Here is a 20,015-nt window from a genome sequence, read left to right as displayed (position 1 = left end):
TTTCAACTGAAAACTCTATCAGCAAGTGTTAATAAATGCTCTCTATATGTATTTATTAACAGATGTACTGTTGGTATTTGTGATACTGCCAGGCATGATTAATTCTCAACCCAGAGATCGTTTGGTAGGCACCGAAGTGTCTGTGACTACTTTCTTAACAGCAAAAGCTACAAATGCTCCTGTGAGCTCGCTCTAAGGAGAGCAAAACCAACTCCTGAGATCAACACAGTCTGATTTAATCTGCAAGAGCAGGAGGAGGGTTTGGCTGGGCTGAAGAATGTGGGCTGGGGTCACTGCAAGGCTGGCTAGCCCAGCGCCTGCAAGATGCTTTGCCGACTCTAAGTCAATCCATAAATGTTAGATAAGACTTCTCACTGTATTACTATTTTATGAACACACTTTTCAGATAGCTAAAATGCTTTTCAACCCCTGTGCAGTCACTGAACGACACTCTTGTGAGAAAATCTACTGCTGATTTTTCTGCTTTTATACATTCAGAAAACTAAGATCATGGCATCCGGTCCCATCACTTCATGGCAAATGGATGGGGAAACAGTGGCTGACTTTATTTTGGGGGGCTCCAAAATCACTGCAGATGGTGACTGCAGCCATGAAATTTAAAGACGCTTACTCCTTGGAAGGAAAACTATGACCAACCTAGACAGCATATTAAAAAGCACAGATATTACTTTGGCAACAAAGGTCCATCTAGTCAAGGCTATGGTTTTTCCAGTGGTCATGTATGGATGTGAGAGTTGGACTGTGAAGAAAGCAGAGCACCAAAGAATTGATGCTTTTGAACTACGGTGTTGGAGGACTCTTGAGAGTCCCTTGGACTGCAAAGAGATCCAACCAGTCCCTCCTAAAGGAAATCAGTCCTGGGTGTTCATTGGTAGGACTGATGTTGAAGCTGAAACTGAAATACTTTGGCCACCTGATACGAAGAGCTGACTCATTTGAAAAGACCCTGATGCTGGGAAAGATTGAGGACAGGAGGAGAAGGGGACGAAAGAGGATGAGATGGTTGGATGGCATCACCGACTCAATGGACATGGGTTTGGGTGGACTCTGGGAGTTGGTGATGGACAGAGAGGCTTGGCATGCTGCAATTCATGGGGTCGCAAAGAACCAGACACGACTGAGCAACTGAACTGAACTGAACTTATACACGAGGAGACTGAGCTCCTAAAAGGAAAATCAACTTTTTCCCCAAGGGACTGAGAGCAGAGCTGCGAAGGGATGGAGGGCTTCCAATCTCCTGGAATTCCATCATGCTTAGTTTCCTATGGGTGCTTTTAGGACTTTCTTTTACAAAAAAGAAAAAAATTTTCAAAAAATAACACTTTTCAAAGTTACACAAGTGCCTCCTCTCATTCACCTCTCTCAACTTTCTTACTTCCTCTTGCACAAGACAGTTTCTTTAGTTTACTTGTTAGAAACACTTGAGGCTCATGGAAGGTCACGAAAGGGTGGTGATACCATTAACATCACTAATGATCTGTCAAAACTTTCATCATGTGTTTTTATTCTAATGGATTTGGACTTCACAGTCAAATTTTACTCTGGCTTCAAGTATGGCCTTGACTTGATATGTTTTAATTCATATTAACATTGTGAAGATCCATATTATTGGTTTGTCCATTATAATTAATGAAAATTCTCTTCAGTAGCCGTTACAATGTGTCAGATCGCATTAATCTACATTTCAAAAAGTGACTGGGAGAAGGAACTGTAAATACATTTTCCTTTTTTGAAGGAGCCGTTAGAGCTTTCAGGGTAAAAGCATATTTATAGTTTTTTTTTTTTTTTTTCTCAAACCAGAGACAGACTTAAGGAATATATTTGAGACTTAAGAGTAAAAATACACTTTTTATTATTATTGTTGAAATAAGAAAAACTACAGTTAAGTATTAAGACTTCAGGAATGAAAGAATTTTAAATCCTCTTTCCAAAGTCCTTAAGCCTTCCAAATTAATGAAGAGTTCAAAATGCAGGAGGGTCAGCTACAGCTGAAATCTCACTGAGCTCCCCTTTTCAATTTTCTAGGAATCCTGTGAATTCATATTGTGCTTACATTTCCGCCAAGTTCTGTGTTTTTCTCTTTAAATTTTTATTATAACTTTTTTACATTAGCGCTGTTTTTTAGGTCATGGCACGGTCAGGTCATTTACTGGCAGACTTTCAGCTTTAACTCAATTCTTTTGCTTCTGTGGGCTTTTCTGGCCATTACTGCGATATGCTTCTAGATGACTTATAATCAAATGAGTTCCATGGTAAATACTGCTATCACATCTTTGTTCAGAATGCCCAGGGCTCCCTGCTTTCCTCATGCATGTTTTTGTCAAATTAATTTTGACATTCCCCAGATAACAGATAGCTTGCTGAATTTCAAATGGGATGCACTGTGGGAGAGCAATTCACAAAGCATTTTACAGTCAAGGGCTTCTGAAAATGGGACTAAAACCAGGTAGAATGAACACTGTTCTGTGAAGGAAAGGGTTTTAATTATGTAATTTGGCTGCTGATGACAATAGGTTGAATTAAGGAAATAAAAAAGAAAACAACAGCAACTCAGATGCATCCATGAGCCAAATGTAACTGACTAAAGGGTACATTCCCAGAAACATCCTCTTTCCCTCCTTCCCCACTTTCCATCAGCTACCAAGTCCTGCAGCACATAAATCATGCATGCCCTTCCTTTCCTTCCCTGCTGGCTTGGCCAAGCATTCATCATCTGCCGAGGCCATCATCCAGTCTGTCCGTTTGTGAACAACTCCAAGAAAGCTCAATTACAAGACCGTCTTTCTTCTGAAATGAAATCTGTCTGCCTATGTATACCTTCTATCCCTAGGTTTTCATACCATATTTTGCACCATCATCCACCTATTACCACTGTCAAAATATGTACCTGCTGTCATCTTCTTGCTTGGGTCAGGATCCACCACCATGCTCATCTTTCTCCTCACAATACATTTTCCCTTCAAATGGAGCACCCAGATGGGGAGGTGGCTTCTCCAATATTGAACAGAAGAAGTCTAGTAATTTCTTGGTTTTGGACAGATAGGTATGAATACAACCCAGATTCACATAAAATTTCTGACATCGTTATTACATGCTCAATTCATACTGAGTTTAATTACAGCCTCTTCATGTGATCAGTTATTGGCCTCAGCTCTTGTGATCTTTCCTTAGGCAACTGGTACTTATGAATTAGGAGCTGGGGCTGACTTTAATTCATATTGATTTTTGTCTCCTCTAGAAATTGATTTCCATCCTTATTCCACAGTCTTGGCAAGATCAATTGCCCAGATAAGCACACTCTCACTAGGCCCACATTTCTTCAATCTGTATTTAAAAATAATTATTTTCCCACACACCTTTCTAAACTCAAGACACAAAATGTCTGCAGCTTTCTCCTATTCTAGAAGCCTAATAATACCCATAAAAAAAAGAAAAAAAAAAGGAAAGAAAAGGAACATGCTGTCAGTTTGACATGACTTATTTTTACTGTTTTACTGAACTCAAGTTGTTTCCTGATGACCTTTTCTTTTAACAGTTACAACCGATCTGCTTAAAAAAAACCTCAGCTGTAATATCCCTGAAGATAAATGTTCCAGCTTCAATGTCTCCATTTATCAGAATATAGTCCACCATGCCCAACTTCCACCCAACTCCATCCCTTTCTGAAGACTGTCACATTTGTCCCTCTTTCTATTCTTCTGGCACCTGTCCTGGTCCCCACATGACCCCAAGATTATCAGCTGTGGTTCCATGAACAAATTTATAAGCTCTTTTAATGCCCTGATAGATACATAATTTTTCTAGTCAGGAAGCTTAAACTGCTTTGGAATAATTGTATTCCTTTCTAAAACTGTCTAGTGCAGTGTGGCCTTCTATAGCCCCATACTAGAACTTGAGCCATTTCAATCAAAAGATGACCTTCATTAGCAGAAAAGACAAAAGTAGTCATTTAGAAGCTGATGAGCTCCTTTCTTCTCTGTCATCATGTACCATTAAATTTTCTTCCTCAGGTGTGGGACTCCTCACTGCTTCTTGAGGGTTTAACATAACTCGAAGTCTGTCCTTCTCTCTTTCATGATGCTAAGCATTTGTTCACAGGCCTCAACTCACTCACTCACGCTGCATCTTAGTTTTATTTGCCCTGCTTTAGTAATAATGGAAAAAAATAAGGTTGGAGTATTCCAGAGGATCAGTGCTAATGCACAGAATGAACACTTCTTAGCACTCTGTGTTCAGCTGCGTTTAGCAAGTCTGGCCTGGCTGGGTATAGAAGCCCACTCACGATTGATGACTGTTTCTCTGGGAAAATACACTCTGCATTCCAAAGAAGTGACTTGGAAAGAAATTTCTCAGATGTTTGTGTCTTGGACTGCCTTTTGCTCCTAGGCCCCAGCTTCTGAATCAATCACATAAAACATGTGAGTAGATCCTCTTCCTCCAGATTCAGGAAAAACACCATCACTTTTTTTCTCTTGAATGCACAAAAAGCTTTCCACACTGAAATGCCCTGTGAATTTCTACCACAGCAAATGGACCAATTTAGGAAGTCTTACTAGTCTGTTTACCTTTGATCTCATTTTCCTTTTTGACCATCCTTATGCCAAATTAACATTCCTTTGTTTGGGTGATACCCCCTCTTTTTAAATGGTTTTTTATTTGAGTAGAGTTGACATAAAATGTTGTGTTAGTTTCAGATATATGGCAAAGTGAATCAGTTGTGTGTGTGTGTGTGTGGCTTCCCAGATGGTGCCAGTGGTAAAGAACCTGCCTGCCAATGCAGGAGACCCAGGTTCAATCCCTGAGTCAGGGAGATCCCTGGGAAGAGGGCATGGCAACCCACTCTAGTATTCTTCCTTGGAGAATGCCAAGATCAGAAGAGCCTGGGGGGCTACTGTCCATGGGGTCACAAAGAGTCGAACACAACTGAAGTGACTCAGCATGCACGTATGCATATATATATGTAAATATATATATATACATATACAATATATACACACCTTCTTTTTCAGTTTCATATACGTTATCACAAAATTGTGAGCAGAGTTCCCCATGCTATACAGTAGGCTCTTGTACTGCGTGCTGAGTCACTTCACTTGTGTCTGACTCTTCGCAACCCTATGCACTGGAGCCCACCAGGCTCCTCTGTCCATGGGATTCTCCAGGGAGGAATACTAGAGTGGGTTGCCATGCCCGCCTCCAGGGGATCTTCCTGACCCAGGGACTGAACCTGTGTCTCGCATTTCCTGCATTGGAAAGTGGATTCTTTAACATTAACACCAGCAGGGAAGCCCACAGTAAGTCCTTATTAGTTATCTATTTTATATATATTAATGAATATATGTTAATCCCAATCTCCTAATTTGTCACTCTCTGCCCCATCCCACCCCAATATCCCCTTTAGTAACCATAAATTTGCTTTCAATACATGTGTCTATTTCTGTTTTGTAAATAAGTCCATTCGTATTATTTTTCTTAGATTCCACATATAAGTGATATCATAAGATATTTATCTTTCTCTGACTTACTTCACTTAGAATGATAACCTCTAGGTCCATCCATATTGTTGCAAATGGCACTGTTTCATTCCTTCTTTATGGCTGATATGCCATTGTATATATGTGCCACATCTTCTTTACTCAATCCTCTGTCAATGGACATTCAAGTTGCTCCCAAGTCCCGGCTATTGTAAACAGTGTTACAACAAACACTGGGGTACATGTATCTTTTCAACTTATGGTTTTTTCCTGGATATATGCCCAGGAGTAGGATTCCAGGATCATATGGTAGCTCTATGTTTAGTTTTTTAAGGAACCCTCCATACCGTTCTCCATAATGGGGGTATCAATTTACATTCCCAACAACAGTGTAGGAAGGCTCCTTTTTCTCCATACCCTCTTCAGCATTTATTGTCTGTAGACTTTTCAATGATGGCCATTCTGACCTGCGTGGGGTGATACTTCACTGTAGTTTTGATTTGCATTTCTCTAAGAATTAGTGCTGTTGAACATCTCTTCATGTGATTTTTGGTCATCTGCATGTCTTCTTTGGAGAAATGCTTTTTTAGTTGTGCCTTTTTTTTTTCTCCTTTAGTTTAGTGAACTTAGTGCCATAAAGCTACAAGGCAAAGCCAGTCTGTTTCTTTATTTGCAGAAGGCACAAGAAAATAGAAATACTTGAATGGAAGCTTTATTCCCAGTCTTCTCAATCCTGAAGATCTTGGAGTCTGAGGTAGTCTTTGGGACTTAAGTTGGGTTTCTAGGGATTTCCAAGGAAGACTTTGGACTGACCATAAAAATAAACCATATTCTCTCTCAACAGACCCAGTACCAATTCAGTTGCCTCAAGGTCATTTAGACCAGAAAAAAAAAAAAAATGAAGTCTGGATTTGGGGGGAGAGTGCAGGAAATAAAGATGGAAATTGATCCTTGAGCCTACTTTGAAACAAAACTTGACCAACCATTTTGAATCAAAACATGGAAACAAAACTCTGTAGACTCAGCTGACTCTGATTTTTCCCCTCACAGCATTCACACCTCAGGGACAGAAAGACTGACAGTTTCCTGGTTCTCTGTGCCACTTCCAGATCATCTCTCTCTAGTGTTCTCAGGAAAAAAAAATAGTTCCTTTTAGGTCCATGCAAGTAGAATATACCCCCAGGCTTTCCTAGAGCCTGGCATCCCCTACTTCTTAGCTGCTGCTTCTAGTTCAGAGCAAATCTGGCCCCAGCTCACACTGTCCCTCTCTGTTCCAGGTCCCCCATCAGACCAGAAGCACATCTGCATCCACAGGTAAGACCAGTGCACAGCGGCCTCTCAGTAACTGGACTCCATCTCCAACGTCCTTCTCCCTTTCATGTATTCACTGCCAAGGTCCCACCCTGGGCCTTGTCATCACTTGAAACATTTTCTGTTCCAAAGTCACCTACTCAAGAACCCCTCTTTTTGAAGACAACAACATCTTCTCATTTCACAGTGACCACAGAGGTCCCATGACTTTTCCTAATTAATCTGCTGATCCTCTTTTTCTTCCTTCTTTCTTAAGGTTCCAAAACCAGGTCATCCTTTCAGTAACACTCTTACCAGAACTCTTTCTATCAAGGTCACTGAGCAAAGTTCCGACTCTGGCTAAAGCCGGCTATGTGCTTTCTCGGTGTCTGAGTGATGCTGGAGAGAAGCCGCAGCAGGGCAGCTTGGCGTCATCATAAATTGAGGGTTGTAGGCCCCACATGGGCCTTCAGAAAGCCTAGCACTTTTTCCTCAGTTTCTCCAGGTCAGCTTGGTCCCCAGTTCTCCACAAGTACTTCAAAATGCTGACTCCTCACACATAGTGTTCTCTTCACTCTCAGCAGCTGAGAATTGAAGCAGTCAGATGGGAACTCCCTCAGTTTCTCCCCGTCAAAGCCGTAAACCAGCATCAGCCCACCGCCCCTGTGCCTCAGGAGATAATGCTCTTCCTGTGGAAGGCTGACTCCTTTACGTCTACAAACCATCCACAGCCATCTTCAAAGTCGTGCTTTCCTCTAGAGTCAACAGTTCCTCACGTGGATCCTTCCTATCAACATTAAAACCTGCTCAAGTTTCTCCATTTGACAGAAAAAAACCATCCCTGGTCTTCATATTCTCCTCTAGTTCTCTGAGCCCTTCAGAGGCAAACCCCTTCCTTGAAAGAGAGCTCGGTATTTTCTACCTCCTTTTCTCCTTCTCATTCCATGATCCGCCCTAACATGGATTATAGGAGCATCTCCAAGCTCCCAAGAAGCAGTTCTATCCAAGGACACCAGTGACCGCAATGCCCTTTCAGTATTCATTTCACTCTGTTCAGTTCAGTCGCTCAGTTGTGTCCGACTCTTTGTGACTCCATGAACCGCAGCACACCAGACCTCCCTGTCCATCACCAACTCCCAGAGTCCACCCAAACCCATGTCCATTGAGTCGGTGATGCCATCCAACCATCTCATCCTCTGTCGTCCCCTTCTCCTCCTGCCCTCAATCTTTTCCAGCATCAGGGTCTTTTCAAATGAGTTAGCTCTTCACATCAGGTGGCCAAAGTATTTCAGTTTCAGCTTCAACATCAGTCCTACCAATGAACACCCAGGACTGATTTCCTTTAGGAGGGACTGGTTGAATCTCCTTGCTGTCCAAGGGGCTCTCAAGAGTCTTCTACAACACCACAGTTCAAAAGCATCAATTCTTCGGTGCTCAGCTTTCTTTATAGTCCAACTCTCACATCCATACATGACCACTGGAAAAACCATAGCCTTGACTAGACGGACCTTTGTTGCCAAAGTAATGTCTCTGCTTTTTAATATGCTGTCTAGGTTGGTCATTTCACTCAGTGGCTCTCAAATGGGGACAGTTTTGTTTCCAGGGGACATTGAGCAATGTCTGGAGCTATCTGGCTGGGGAGAGGGTCCTTTGCATCTTGTGGGCAGAGGCCAAGGATGCTGCTAAACATTCTATAATGCATAGGACAGCCTCCACAACAAAGAGAATCCAGACCCAAATGTCAGTGGTGTTGAGGCTGAGAAATCCTGAGATGACGACCCCTACACAACACCTTAAACTACTCACCGCTTCACCTGTTTCTTAGCTTCCCTCTGGCCACTCTCCAGATTTCCTTTAGCCTCTCCAGTGCTCTCCTTTTGCAGCCATCTATTGATTCTCGAGTCACTGCCCCTTATTCCTTGGAGACTTAAGCCCTGGCTCACTGTTACTTCTCCAACATACTACTCCGGACATAATTCTTAGGGATTTCTCTCTCCACAAATGTAATCCTTCCCACACCCTTTCTCTGTGGCTCCACCCTTCCTCAGCCATGCATTCCTGAGCTCACAGCCCAGACCTGTTCTGTACCACTTACTGCAACTTCTCCTTCAATTATATACATCTGACTCTCCAACTCCAGCCTCCTATCTTTCCAGTTCACTCTTCAATACCACAAATCCCAAAAATTACCAAACCCCACTACAGACTAAATCTATTGATCCTACTGTCTCTTCTTCCTCATGTCTGTGGTCCTCTACTGTTACAAAGACCCTGCAGCTCTCTCATCCTTGTCTTGCTTTGCGGAACCGACCCCCAAATAAGTTAAATCAAATTCTACCTACTCCACACCTGCTCCCCCCAAGCTGGACTTGAATAGGAAAGACAACTGACCTCAAGTGGGCTCTTAGGGCAGCCAGGCAATCATGTTCCCTTACCCAGTGCATTCACTCTCGGATGACTGTCTCATAACTTCTCTCTCTTCAGACCTCTTCATCTCTTTTCTTCCTCAACCTTAGCTAGGCTTTGTTTCCCACTTCATTGGTAAATGGGAAGCAATCAAGTAAAAACTTCAACAAGCTCCTACTAGTAAATCTACTGAACTGTTCCACCTGGGCCCCAACAGGCTGGCCTCCCTCCTGTCCCTAAGAATAAACTGTCTCTACAGCTATAGGGGGACACCCACCCCACCACCCCTTCTTGCCCTCTCAAGGTCATCATTCCAGAAATTCTTCCTCCTCACTCCTGCCTGATTCACCAGGGAAGCTCTCCCAAGGGTTACCCCTGAGAACTCAAATGGTGACTGCCATATCAGTAAACAAACGATGTTCCATCACATGGCAGCCTCCTGGACACTGAGCCCCGAGGGAACTCGGGATGGAGACAAACTGCCCACTGCCAAGACCATCAGACAGGCAGCTGCTGCAGATACCCCTGACGGTGTACCTGAGGAGACGCAGGATGAGAAAACAGAGGATACCAGCCCCAGGGAGCTAAGGTGCATATCAAAGGGGTAATTTCAGCGAGCCCAGACTCTTAGCTTCTCTTACATAAAAAACCACCAAGTTCGCTAATTTGAGATGTCTGGTATTTTCTCATTAAGACTGACCACTGGGTCTTTTGTTGCAAAAACTTCTGTATAGCTTTGCTTGCCCCCTTGCCTCTTCGGAGCAATATCTAAGAGTTATTTGAGTTGCTGTCTCCTGGGCTTGAAGTCTTAAGAAAGTCTACTGAATAAAACATAACTCTCAACTGTTAGGTTGTGCTTTTTTTTTTTTTTCCAGACAACATCCTCAAATAAGTTCCCAGCTCAGAGTAAAACCAAAGTGTTTGCAATCACCTGTAAAGTCCCTGCTAGCTACTATTCTCACCACCCTTCACGCTACTCCAGTCACAGTGACCTCCTTCCATTTCCTCAAACATTTCACCAACTCCCACATCAAGACCTTTGTTCATGTACTTCTGTCTGCCTGGGATGCTCTTCATCTAGATTTCCAAAGAGTCTGTTCCAGCACCCCTGCTTCACATCTTTCCACTCAGCACCTTCTCAGTGAGATATGCTGTACACCTTGCTGAAAACCATAACCAACTCCCTCCACAACACACACACATAATCCTTCCTCCTCTGAAGGATTCAGTATCATGGGACACGCTATGCATTCTATTTATTTTGTGTTTTATACCTGCACTACCAAAACGCAGGCTCCACACATGCAGGACGCTTTCTGTGTCCACCGTAGTCCTTAAAATAGTAGCTATCAAATTTATATTTGTTTAATGAATACCTTAACTCTTCAGGGTGACATCTATTTTCACCTAGTTAAAGACAATCAAATTTGAATTTCAGGAAATCAATTATATTTTCTATTAAGTAGTGCAGGCATGCTCAGTCATGGTTGAATCTTTGCAACTCCATGGACGGTAGCCCATCAGGCTCCTCTGTCCATGGAATTCTCCAGGCAAGAATGCTGGAGTGGGTTGTCATTTCCTTCTCAAGGGAATCTTCCCGGCCCGGGGATTGAACCTGTGTCTCCTGCATTGCAGCTGTATTCTTTAACCACTGAGCCTCCAGGGAAGCCCTAGTAGTAGTATCCTCTCTCAAAAAGAGAATGCAGTTAAACAAAATTCCAAATGGCATAAGTACTCTTCCCACATCCTTCTCTCTGCAAAATCATGAGTGCTGAACTAACTGCTCCACTTTAATTCTCATCTTTCTGACACTCTGTCTTTTCTAAATTCTGTGGTTTCTCATCATCTTCCCTGATTTATCCTGTTATAATCCTATACTCTTTTGCCAGTCTAAACTTTTTCATATTACTTATGCAAATCTGATAGAAGCTAAACAAAGGAAACACCATCAACTGACATGAGATAAAGGATAAGAAGAAGCCTGAAAGTGAAAGTCCTTCAGTTGTGTCTGACTTTTTGTGACCCCATGGACTATACAGCCCATGGAATTCTCCAGGCCAGAAAACTGGAGTGAGTGACCTTTCCTTTCTCCAGGGGATCTTCCCAACCCAGGGATTGAACCCAGGTCTCCTACATTGCGGGTAGATTCTTTACCAGCTGAGCTGTCAGGGAAGTCCTGCCTCTAAAACATCCAGAGAGTCAGACATAAATCTCAAGTTCTGGAAAAACTTGAACTATTTGCAACTCGAAAACTTGAAAAACTCGAAAAACAGGCTCTTATTCTCAAGACTTTTAAATTTTAAAATGTAATTTTTTAGCCCTGTTATTCCATTCCAGCTTGCTGCTGGATAGATCCATGATTGCTAGATGAGAATTCCTCTCCATACCCTATCCTTCACCCTACGTATACTCAAGCAATCAGGCCCATGTGAGTTCCTGGGATCGTGCCAACAGAGGCAGGGTTTCTACAAAGAGCCTGGATCACTACCCAAACTTTCCGCGTATTAGCTCCCAACCCCCAGGTTTCTTCCTACTCCGTGGGGTTTAGAATCAACCTGGGGTCTGCTGGGCAGTCATGCCTGCTGTGTCCCTACACTGACATGTCATATCACCTTTGCTCTTGACTATATCTGGGATTGGGGACACTAGTGGGAGCCTGGGATACCCCATGTTTGTGCTGCCATTCTGCAGGGCCACTTTTATCTGCTCCATCAGCATGTGAATGGTTCCCCATCCTTGCTTCTAACCAGACTGCCTAGTGTTGTAGTCTCCACTTCTCAGTTTGAACTCTATACGTTTATCTGGGTCTCTGGTACTCAGTTCCCAGCCTCTCTTTGGTTAATCCCCTTCTTCAGAGTCTGATACCTGTTATCTTGCACCCCATCTACTTTCAGGGTCCAGGTCCCAAACTGATAGTCACCAATCACATGGTCACAGAGCATCCAACCATGCCACCATTTACTTGATGAGATTCCTCTTGAACTAACTGCTTTGAAAATTCCTAATGTGATGAATTATAGTTTACTGACACAGGGGACAGAAAATGTCAGCGAAGATATCAATGTCAGAGATGGAAAACCAGCATGGAGCTTACAGCTCAAATGTACACTGTGCTAATTGTCGATTATACCGCCATGAAAACTGGGACAGAATGGGAAAATGTTTGGGATAAAATATTAAGTTAACAAAGCAGTCATAGGCAGATTTCCATTGTGCTTGCACAAAAAACCGAACCACAACTGAGGTGGTTTCCCACCACAGTGAGATCACCAAGGGATTCTCGGAAAGGTCAGTCTTTAGCCAAGTCTCTTTCACTTTGACCCTCACCCACACATGCACCTCCCCTCAGAGCAGCTCGATGTCCAGTTTCAACATGTTCCCAGCTCCTCACAAGTTTGGGGAGGCAGCAACTCATGCACCAGTGTCCACATCTCCACTTACCCCTTAACATGTCAGCATGGTTCGGCTAACCTCACCCACTTCAGCCTGCAGAGTGGAGTGGGAGGTAGGGACGAGCAACACGAGATCACGAGACAACACGTGATCATGAGATCACGGCCCTACAAGGTGGCCGCTGTCTGCAGGCACAGGAGGGGTTCATGAGAGCGTTTCTGACCCACGATTTACATAGACAATACAATGGTACTTTGTTCGACTAGTCACATTACAGACACCTGGGCTGGGAAGGAAACCTTTAATGTACTTATCATGCCCCAAGGAGCACTGTTTTCAGGACTTGTTTCAAATGAAAGAAAGACAACAGCTGAAGCAAACAAAGTAATAACAATAAGAATTCTGTGCTCCCCCTTGGTCAAACGATATAAATACACTCCATTGTATAAAAACACTGGGCGCTGGAGCCTTCTAAAATCTGAACTATTTGAGGATAAGGCCTGAGTAAACACAGTCTAAGACTTGCTTTATTTCAGTTCAACTCAGCAAACTGCGGCTGGACCTTCCAAAACACCACCCAGAGAAGAACAGAATAAGGATTCTTCAGCTCCTTTTATTCTGCTCTGTCTTTTCTGCTTTCAGTTTTGCTTTGTCTTTGGGCTCATTTTGCTCCCAGGTTTGCACCGTTGTCACTGGCGTAATTTAAGATTTGGGTTTGGGTCAACTTACCTGACTTTGTCCTGGCGTGGGCCCAATCCGCCTCCCTACCCAACGGGAGCCACCCATTCTTACTGACGCTGTAACTTTCTGTCTACAAAACAGGCTTCCCTTAAATGTCACACCGGGTTCCCCTGAGAGCCCTATCCTCAAGGTGGCTTCTATACCTCCTGTTTGTTTACCATGGAGACTGCAGTCCGGGGGACGGATGTTTACGTGGAACTGGGAGAACATGGGCTAGACTGATGCTGAGGAGAAAACACCAACAGCTATACACACGCTACACAAAGACGCAGCAGACAATGAGCATCAGATATGTGAAAGTCTATCAGTTCAGTTCAGTTCAGTCGCTCAGTCATACTGGACTCTGTGACCCCATGGACTGCAGCACGCCAGGCCTCCCTGTCCATCACCAACTCCCGGAGCTTATTCAAACTCATGTCCATCTAGTCGGTGATACCATCCAACCATCTCATCCTCTGTCGTCTCCTCTTCCCCCGCCTTCAATCTTTCCCAGCATCAGGGTCTTTTCAAATAAGTTAGTTCTTCACATCAGGTGGCCAAATTATTGGAGTTTCAGCTTCAGCATCATTCCTTCCAATGAATATTTAGGACTGATCTCCTTTAGAATGGACTGGTTGGATCTCCTTGCAGTCCAAGGGACTCTCAAGAGTTTTCTCCAACACCACAGTTTAAAAGCATCAATTCTTTGGCACTCAGCTTTCTTTATAGTCCAATTATCACATCCATACACGACTACTGGAAAACCATAGCTTTGACTAGACAGACCTTTGTTGGCAAAGTGATGTCTCTGCTTTTTAATATGCTATCTCAGTTGGTCATAACTTTTCTTTCAAGGAGTAAGCGTCTTTTAATCTCATGGGTGCAGTCACCATCTGCAGTGATTTTGAAGCCCAAGAAAATAAAGTCTGTCATTGTTTCCACTGTTTCCCCATCTATTTCCCATGAAGTGATGGGACTGGATGGTATGATCTTAGTTTTCTGAATGTTGAGCTTTAAGCCCATTTTTTCACTCTCCTCTTTCACTTTCATCAAGAGGCTCTTTAGTTCTTCTTCACTTTCTGCCATAAGTGTGGTGTCATCTGCATATCTAAGGTTATTGATATTTCTTCCAGCAATCTTGATTCCAGCTTGTGCTTCATCCAGTCCAGCGTTTCTCATGATGTACTCTGCATATAAGTTAAATAAGCAGGGTGACAATATACAGCCTTGACGAACTCCTTTCCCAATTTGGAACCAGTCTGTTGTTCCATGTCCAATTCTAACTTGCTTTCTGACCTGCATACAGATTTCTCAAGAGGCAGGTCAAGTGGTCTGTATTCCCATCTCTTGAAGAATTTTCTACCGTTTGCTGTGATTGACACAGTCAAAGGCTTTGGCATAGTCAATAAAACAGAAGTACATGTGAAAGTCTATAAAACACAAGAAAATCACAAATTCCTCCCTGAACACAATATGGACACACAATTAGAGAAAGATACCAGCCAGGACATAGAGATCTGATATCAGCCACTCAAATAAGGAAACTCTTGATTAACAATTTCCACACCATCCTGTGGTCTACAGAAATGACTCTACATATTCTTTAAGGCATGACAGTGGAAAACAAAAATATGGAGACTTAACCTAAAAATCTCTTTTCAGCGTGGGTTTTCTAAGACTCATTGTTAAGACAAGGGTCCCCAAAAGGAAGCATAGCCCATGATCCTCGAGTTCCACCCCTGGTCATTCTAGGCTAGTCTCACCAGTCTTCACACTTTGGGAAGGGAAAAGTGGTGGGTTAGCACTGAAGGTGGAAGCTTACCAGTGTAATTCCCAGTAGACTGTAGCAAAGACACTGCTGAGGCATGCCAGTTTCAAACATCATTGTTACATACTGAAATCTGTTTTATTATCACACGGGGGATTGGTGTGGACAATGTATGTGTTTACCAGGCACACTGACATCTTACTGCACACAGCTCTTTTTAGAGCTGCACACATGTTGCTTAAAGATTATCAGTAAAAAGCAGTTAAGAAAATAACAAAACAGAAAAAGGCCAGCTTCATGAGGCTGTGCCAGTATCATACTCAAACATGAAAAGAAAAATCTGTGTCAATTCTCCTTTGGGGCTGTAATAGCAGAAATCGGAAAAACCAAAAACTGCTCTGCTACTTTAAGATGTGGGAATATTGGTGAGTAGTCACAATTTTGTCTCGCTGAAAATCTCGCTGAATATAATAGAGAAGTCATTGAATACTATGTCTTTCTATTATATCCAAGTGATTTTCACAGTAGGCAATCTGCAAGTACACCACAGGAGTCCCACACTTTGAAATAAAATGGCACTGTGAATAGAGTCTCATATGCGATCCCTTTTCAGTCCAGAGCCCTGCCTGGTTTCCTTACTCTTGGCTGAATGGCGGGGGCGATCCCTAAAGAATCAATGAGAAGAAGGAAACCATATCATGAGGTGGGGTGGGGTTTTTTTTGTTTGTTTTTTTGTCACTATCAATAATAACTGTGCTCTGCCAATTACTGGAGAAGTGATTATGTATCGTATTTCAAAAATAAATTTGAAAAACAGATTTTTTCCATTGCTAATGTGGTGGACCAGCCATTTGCAGCAGGGGGCAAAAAGTAAATCTAGGTGCATCCTGGCATGCTCTCCTCACACATCTGGTGCAATAACATGGTACATGAGTCAGAGCCCCTCTGACTCATATGTACCGTATGTACGGCCCCTCTTCAAAGAGCCCAACATAAAATCCAGCCAGCAAGGACATTCTGCACCAGGCATCATATGTGCTTAATTTTCTTTAAACAAGGCATTAATACAATCACAGTAGTATCTAATAAGATTTTTAATTCCTTGAGGGTAGGAACCATGGCTGATTTTTAATGAGTCTAATTTAGTGAGAGCATTTAGTCCCTTTCTTAGCAGAAACAACCAATAGAATAGCCCTACAAGACGTACCCATATAGGTTGTGTGACTGAAAACTCCAGAATGAAACATGAATCGGACTGGTCAATGTCCTGGATGTGCTCAGTAAAGACTGGTTTCCAGGGTTACTGACAGCAGAAAGTGTAGTAAGGGTGCCAATGCATAAAGGGGGAGTTTAAGAAACACGATGCCATTTTACTGCAGAGTTCTCATTCGTCATTACAAGCAGCGTGAAGAGCGGGCTTACAGGGCATGATGCCAAGACACTACCTCCGGAACCTGCTCCCCAGAGGACCAGAGCTTGGCACACACATTCCTACCAGCCAGACCTGCGCCAGACCTAGAGCCCCTGAAAGCAGGAACTCAGTTTAAAACAAACAAACCCTCTTTCTCTAGGTAACTGATACAAATTTAAGATAGAGTAGTAGTACTCACAAACTCTGGGGTTCGGAAGTCCTGCTGACTTTCCAATGATCCAAAACCAGAGACAATTGTCTGTTCAAGGTTTTCCAAGGCTGAAAAGAAACAAACGGAAAAATAAATGAGCATGAACTTTCACTGACTTACATACATTTTTTTTTTTTTTCGTTTTTAAGTCAGCAGCATCAGATTAATTACCGTGCCTGTGGCACACTACAAATTGACATTATTTAATGCTTTCAGGTACCAGGACACTCAAAATCTTCAGCAGCTGTTTCATCTATTGGACAATGCCATGTTTATAGGATATTAGGTCTTAAAATGCTCTGGGCTAGATCTACCATGGAAAATCATTTAGCTTCTACATGTAAGGACACAGCAACTAAATGTTGTACAATTCTAGTTCAGGAACACTTTAGCCTATTGATGTCCTTTTTTCCTCTACTATGTCTCAGGAAACTGATGTGAAATCATTTTAGGGTAGTAATTTCAAAATCTGCTGAAAAGCACTATCTAATAGAAATACACTGGGAGCCAAACAAAATGTTCTAGTAGCTACATTAAGAAAAATAAATAGGTAAAATTATTTTTAGCAATAAGATTTATTTAATCTGATATACCTAGATTATCATTTCAATGTGTATATTCAATATAAAAATCATTAGTTAAATATTTTACATTTTTGGGTATTAGTCTTATACTCACAACATCTCAGTGTGAACTAGCCACATTTCAAAACCTCAATAACTTCATGGGACCAGTGGTTACTACACTGGACAGTACAGTGTTAGAGAGATAAAGAAGCCAAATTCAGAGAGTGGGTCATTCTGCAAGACACTAGTCTCCTCTTGTAAACAAGTTCCCGATGTGAATAAAAGGGACTGTTCCAGATTAAAGCCACATTAAGAGAACAAAACAATCATCTGAAGAGTGTGGTTTTGGGCTGGATCCTGCTTTAAACGATCCAGATATGAAAGACTTCCAAACAAAATCAGGAAAATTTGAATATTGATTAAGCATTGGATTATATTAATATCAATAAGTGTGATACTGCAATTTTGGCCATGTAGGAAAATGTTCTTAGTTAAATAAACTAACATAAATAATCTTAAATATTATTAAGTATTTAAATAATCTCATGTATCAACAGATCCAGCCTCTTCAACAAATCAATGACATGAAATATGCTGAATATTAGAGATCTGAAGAACCCTAAGGAGCTTCAGACAGTGTCCTGTGACCACCTAGAGGGGTAGGATGAGCTGGGAGGTGAGACAGGGACATATGAATACCCATGGCTGATTCACGTTGATGTATGGCAAAAAGCAATACAATATTGTGAAGCAATTATCCTTCAATTAAAAATAAATAAATTAAAAAAATAATAATAAAGAGCCCTAAGGAACAGATGTGTGTTTTTTCCCATGCCACCAAACAATTAATTCCATTCTGACACGATCTACCTGAACGTAGCATCAGATTGCACAGCATATGTACGGCCTCAAGACTGCCCCCATTGCAGATGCCAACTGGAAGTCCAGGTTGCCACCTGTGCTTCTGACTAACCAGCTATATAAATCAGAGGTTCCCACCACCCTCTCCTCAGGTTCAACTAATTTGTTAAGAGTGGCTCACAAAATTCAGAGACACATTTACTCACACTTACCAGTGTGTTACAAAGGACGTTATAAAGGCTAGAGGTGGACAGGCAGATGCAGAGGTACAGGGGAAGGGGGTATGGGGACAGGGGCAGAGCTGCCACACCTTTCCAGGTGCACCGCTCTCCCTGCATCTCCACGTGTTCCCCAACCTGAAGCTCTCCAAATCTGGTCCTTCGGAGGTTTTATACTTGTATACGTGGAAGTTACTCAGTTGTTTTTGACTCCGCGAACCTGCAGACTATACAGTCCATGGAATTCTCCAGTCCAGAATACTGGAGTGGGTAACCTTTCCCTTCTCCAGGCGATCTTCCCAACACAGGGATCGAACCTTCCCCCACACTGCAGGCAGATTCTTTACCCTCTGAGCAACAAGGCAAGCCCAATGGAGGCTTCATTACAGAAGCATGACTGATGATCAGTGGCCATTGGCAACTGATTCAACTTGTCCGCCCCCCTACCCAGAGGCCAAGGAGGTGCAACTGAAAATTTCTATCGTCAAATCACTTAGTGGGTTCCCCAGGAAGCCAGCCCCAGCTCCTGTGGTTACCTAGGGGCTATCAGAGCACCTCATTAACATAATAAAAGGCATCTTTATCCCTCTCATCACTTAGGAAATTCCAAGTGTTTTTTAAAATTCTCCGTGAGAATTCCCCAGAGTCTAGTGGCTTGGGTTCCAGGCTCTCACTGCTTCCATCCCTGGTCAGGGAACTAAAATCCCACAAGCCACAAGGTATGGTCAAAAATAAATAAATGTAAATAAATAAATAAGTCGCCCTTGGGACTTCCCTGGTGGTCCAGTGGTTAAGACACTGTGCTTCTAATGCAGGGGATGAGGGTTCAATCCCTGATTAGGGAAATAAGATCCCACATGCTGCACAGCATGACCAAAAAATTAAAAAAAAAAAAAAAAGGAGCTCTGTGCCAAGAACCAAGGAAGAGTAAATATACACTTATTACAAATCACAATATCTCAACAACCACTAGCTACATGTGGTACTCAACTGGATCCTAACTTCAAGAAACTAGCCGTAAAGGTTTTTGTTTATCAAAACTAGGGAGACTGAGCATGGAATAAGCATTAAGTTATGTCAAATTACTTTTAATGTTATGAAATGTAGTGACTTTTAATTGTATATTAATTTTTAAAAAATCCATTAGAGGATTTTGTGACCAAAAGGCTAGGTTCCTACAGAACCAGAATAATTCCCTTCAATGGCCCAAAGGACAGCTGGGTATGTATAGGTGAGGGTCACTAAGAGATCTCTAAGTGACTGTTTAACAAAACCAAACTATCAGTCAACAATTCAGCTACTTAGCTTTGGCACTTCACTACCCCAATATCGGGATTAGATCTTAGGTGCACTCAGAATCTTGCCCACTATAATCCTATGAATTGTAATCCTATAGATTGCAAGAAAATGCCAGTAGAAAAGGACACAAATGATTCTAATGCTTCTGAAAAACTGAGTTCATCACAATGAACCAAAGCAGAAACAAGAAACAGATGAGGGGAGCCAAGCAAGGCTTACAGAGCTGAGATCTGAGCCAAAAGTAAGGTGCCTGCTCCCGAGAACTCTGGTGGACGACAGCAAGTACCGCACAGTCTGTTACACTCAGGTGCCGGGGTCCTTACAGAGCTGAGACCTGAGCCGAAAGTAAGGTGCCTGCTCCCGAGAACTCTGGTGGA

At 42.5% G+C, this 20,015-nt stretch overlaps 1 protein-coding gene across 1 annotated transcript in view; it reads right to left on the bottom strand.

Moving 5' to 3' along the window:
• The window catches only part of LOC120857920 (anoctamin-6-like), a 177,128-nt gene that overhangs the window by 116,705 nt on the left and 40,408 nt on the right, over positions 1-20,015 (bottom strand). Inside the window, exon 2 of the mRNA XM_040233814.1 lies at positions 16,683-16,762. Within this exon, the coding sequence (XP_040089748.1) occupies positions 16,683-16,762 (80 nt within the window). The remainder of the gene's footprint in view (positions 1-16,682; positions 16,763-20,015) is intronic.

The sequence above is a fragment of the Oryx dammah genome, unplaced genomic scaffold, assembly GCF_014754425.2.
Source record: "Oryx dammah isolate SB20612 unplaced genomic scaffold, SCBI_Odam_1.1 HiC_scaffold_29, whole genome shotgun sequence".
Lineage (NCBI taxonomy): Eukaryota > Metazoa > Chordata > Mammalia > Artiodactyla > Bovidae > Oryx > Oryx dammah.
Note: the sequence above shows the minus strand (reverse complement) of the source record. Positions and strands in the feature narration are given on the sequence as shown.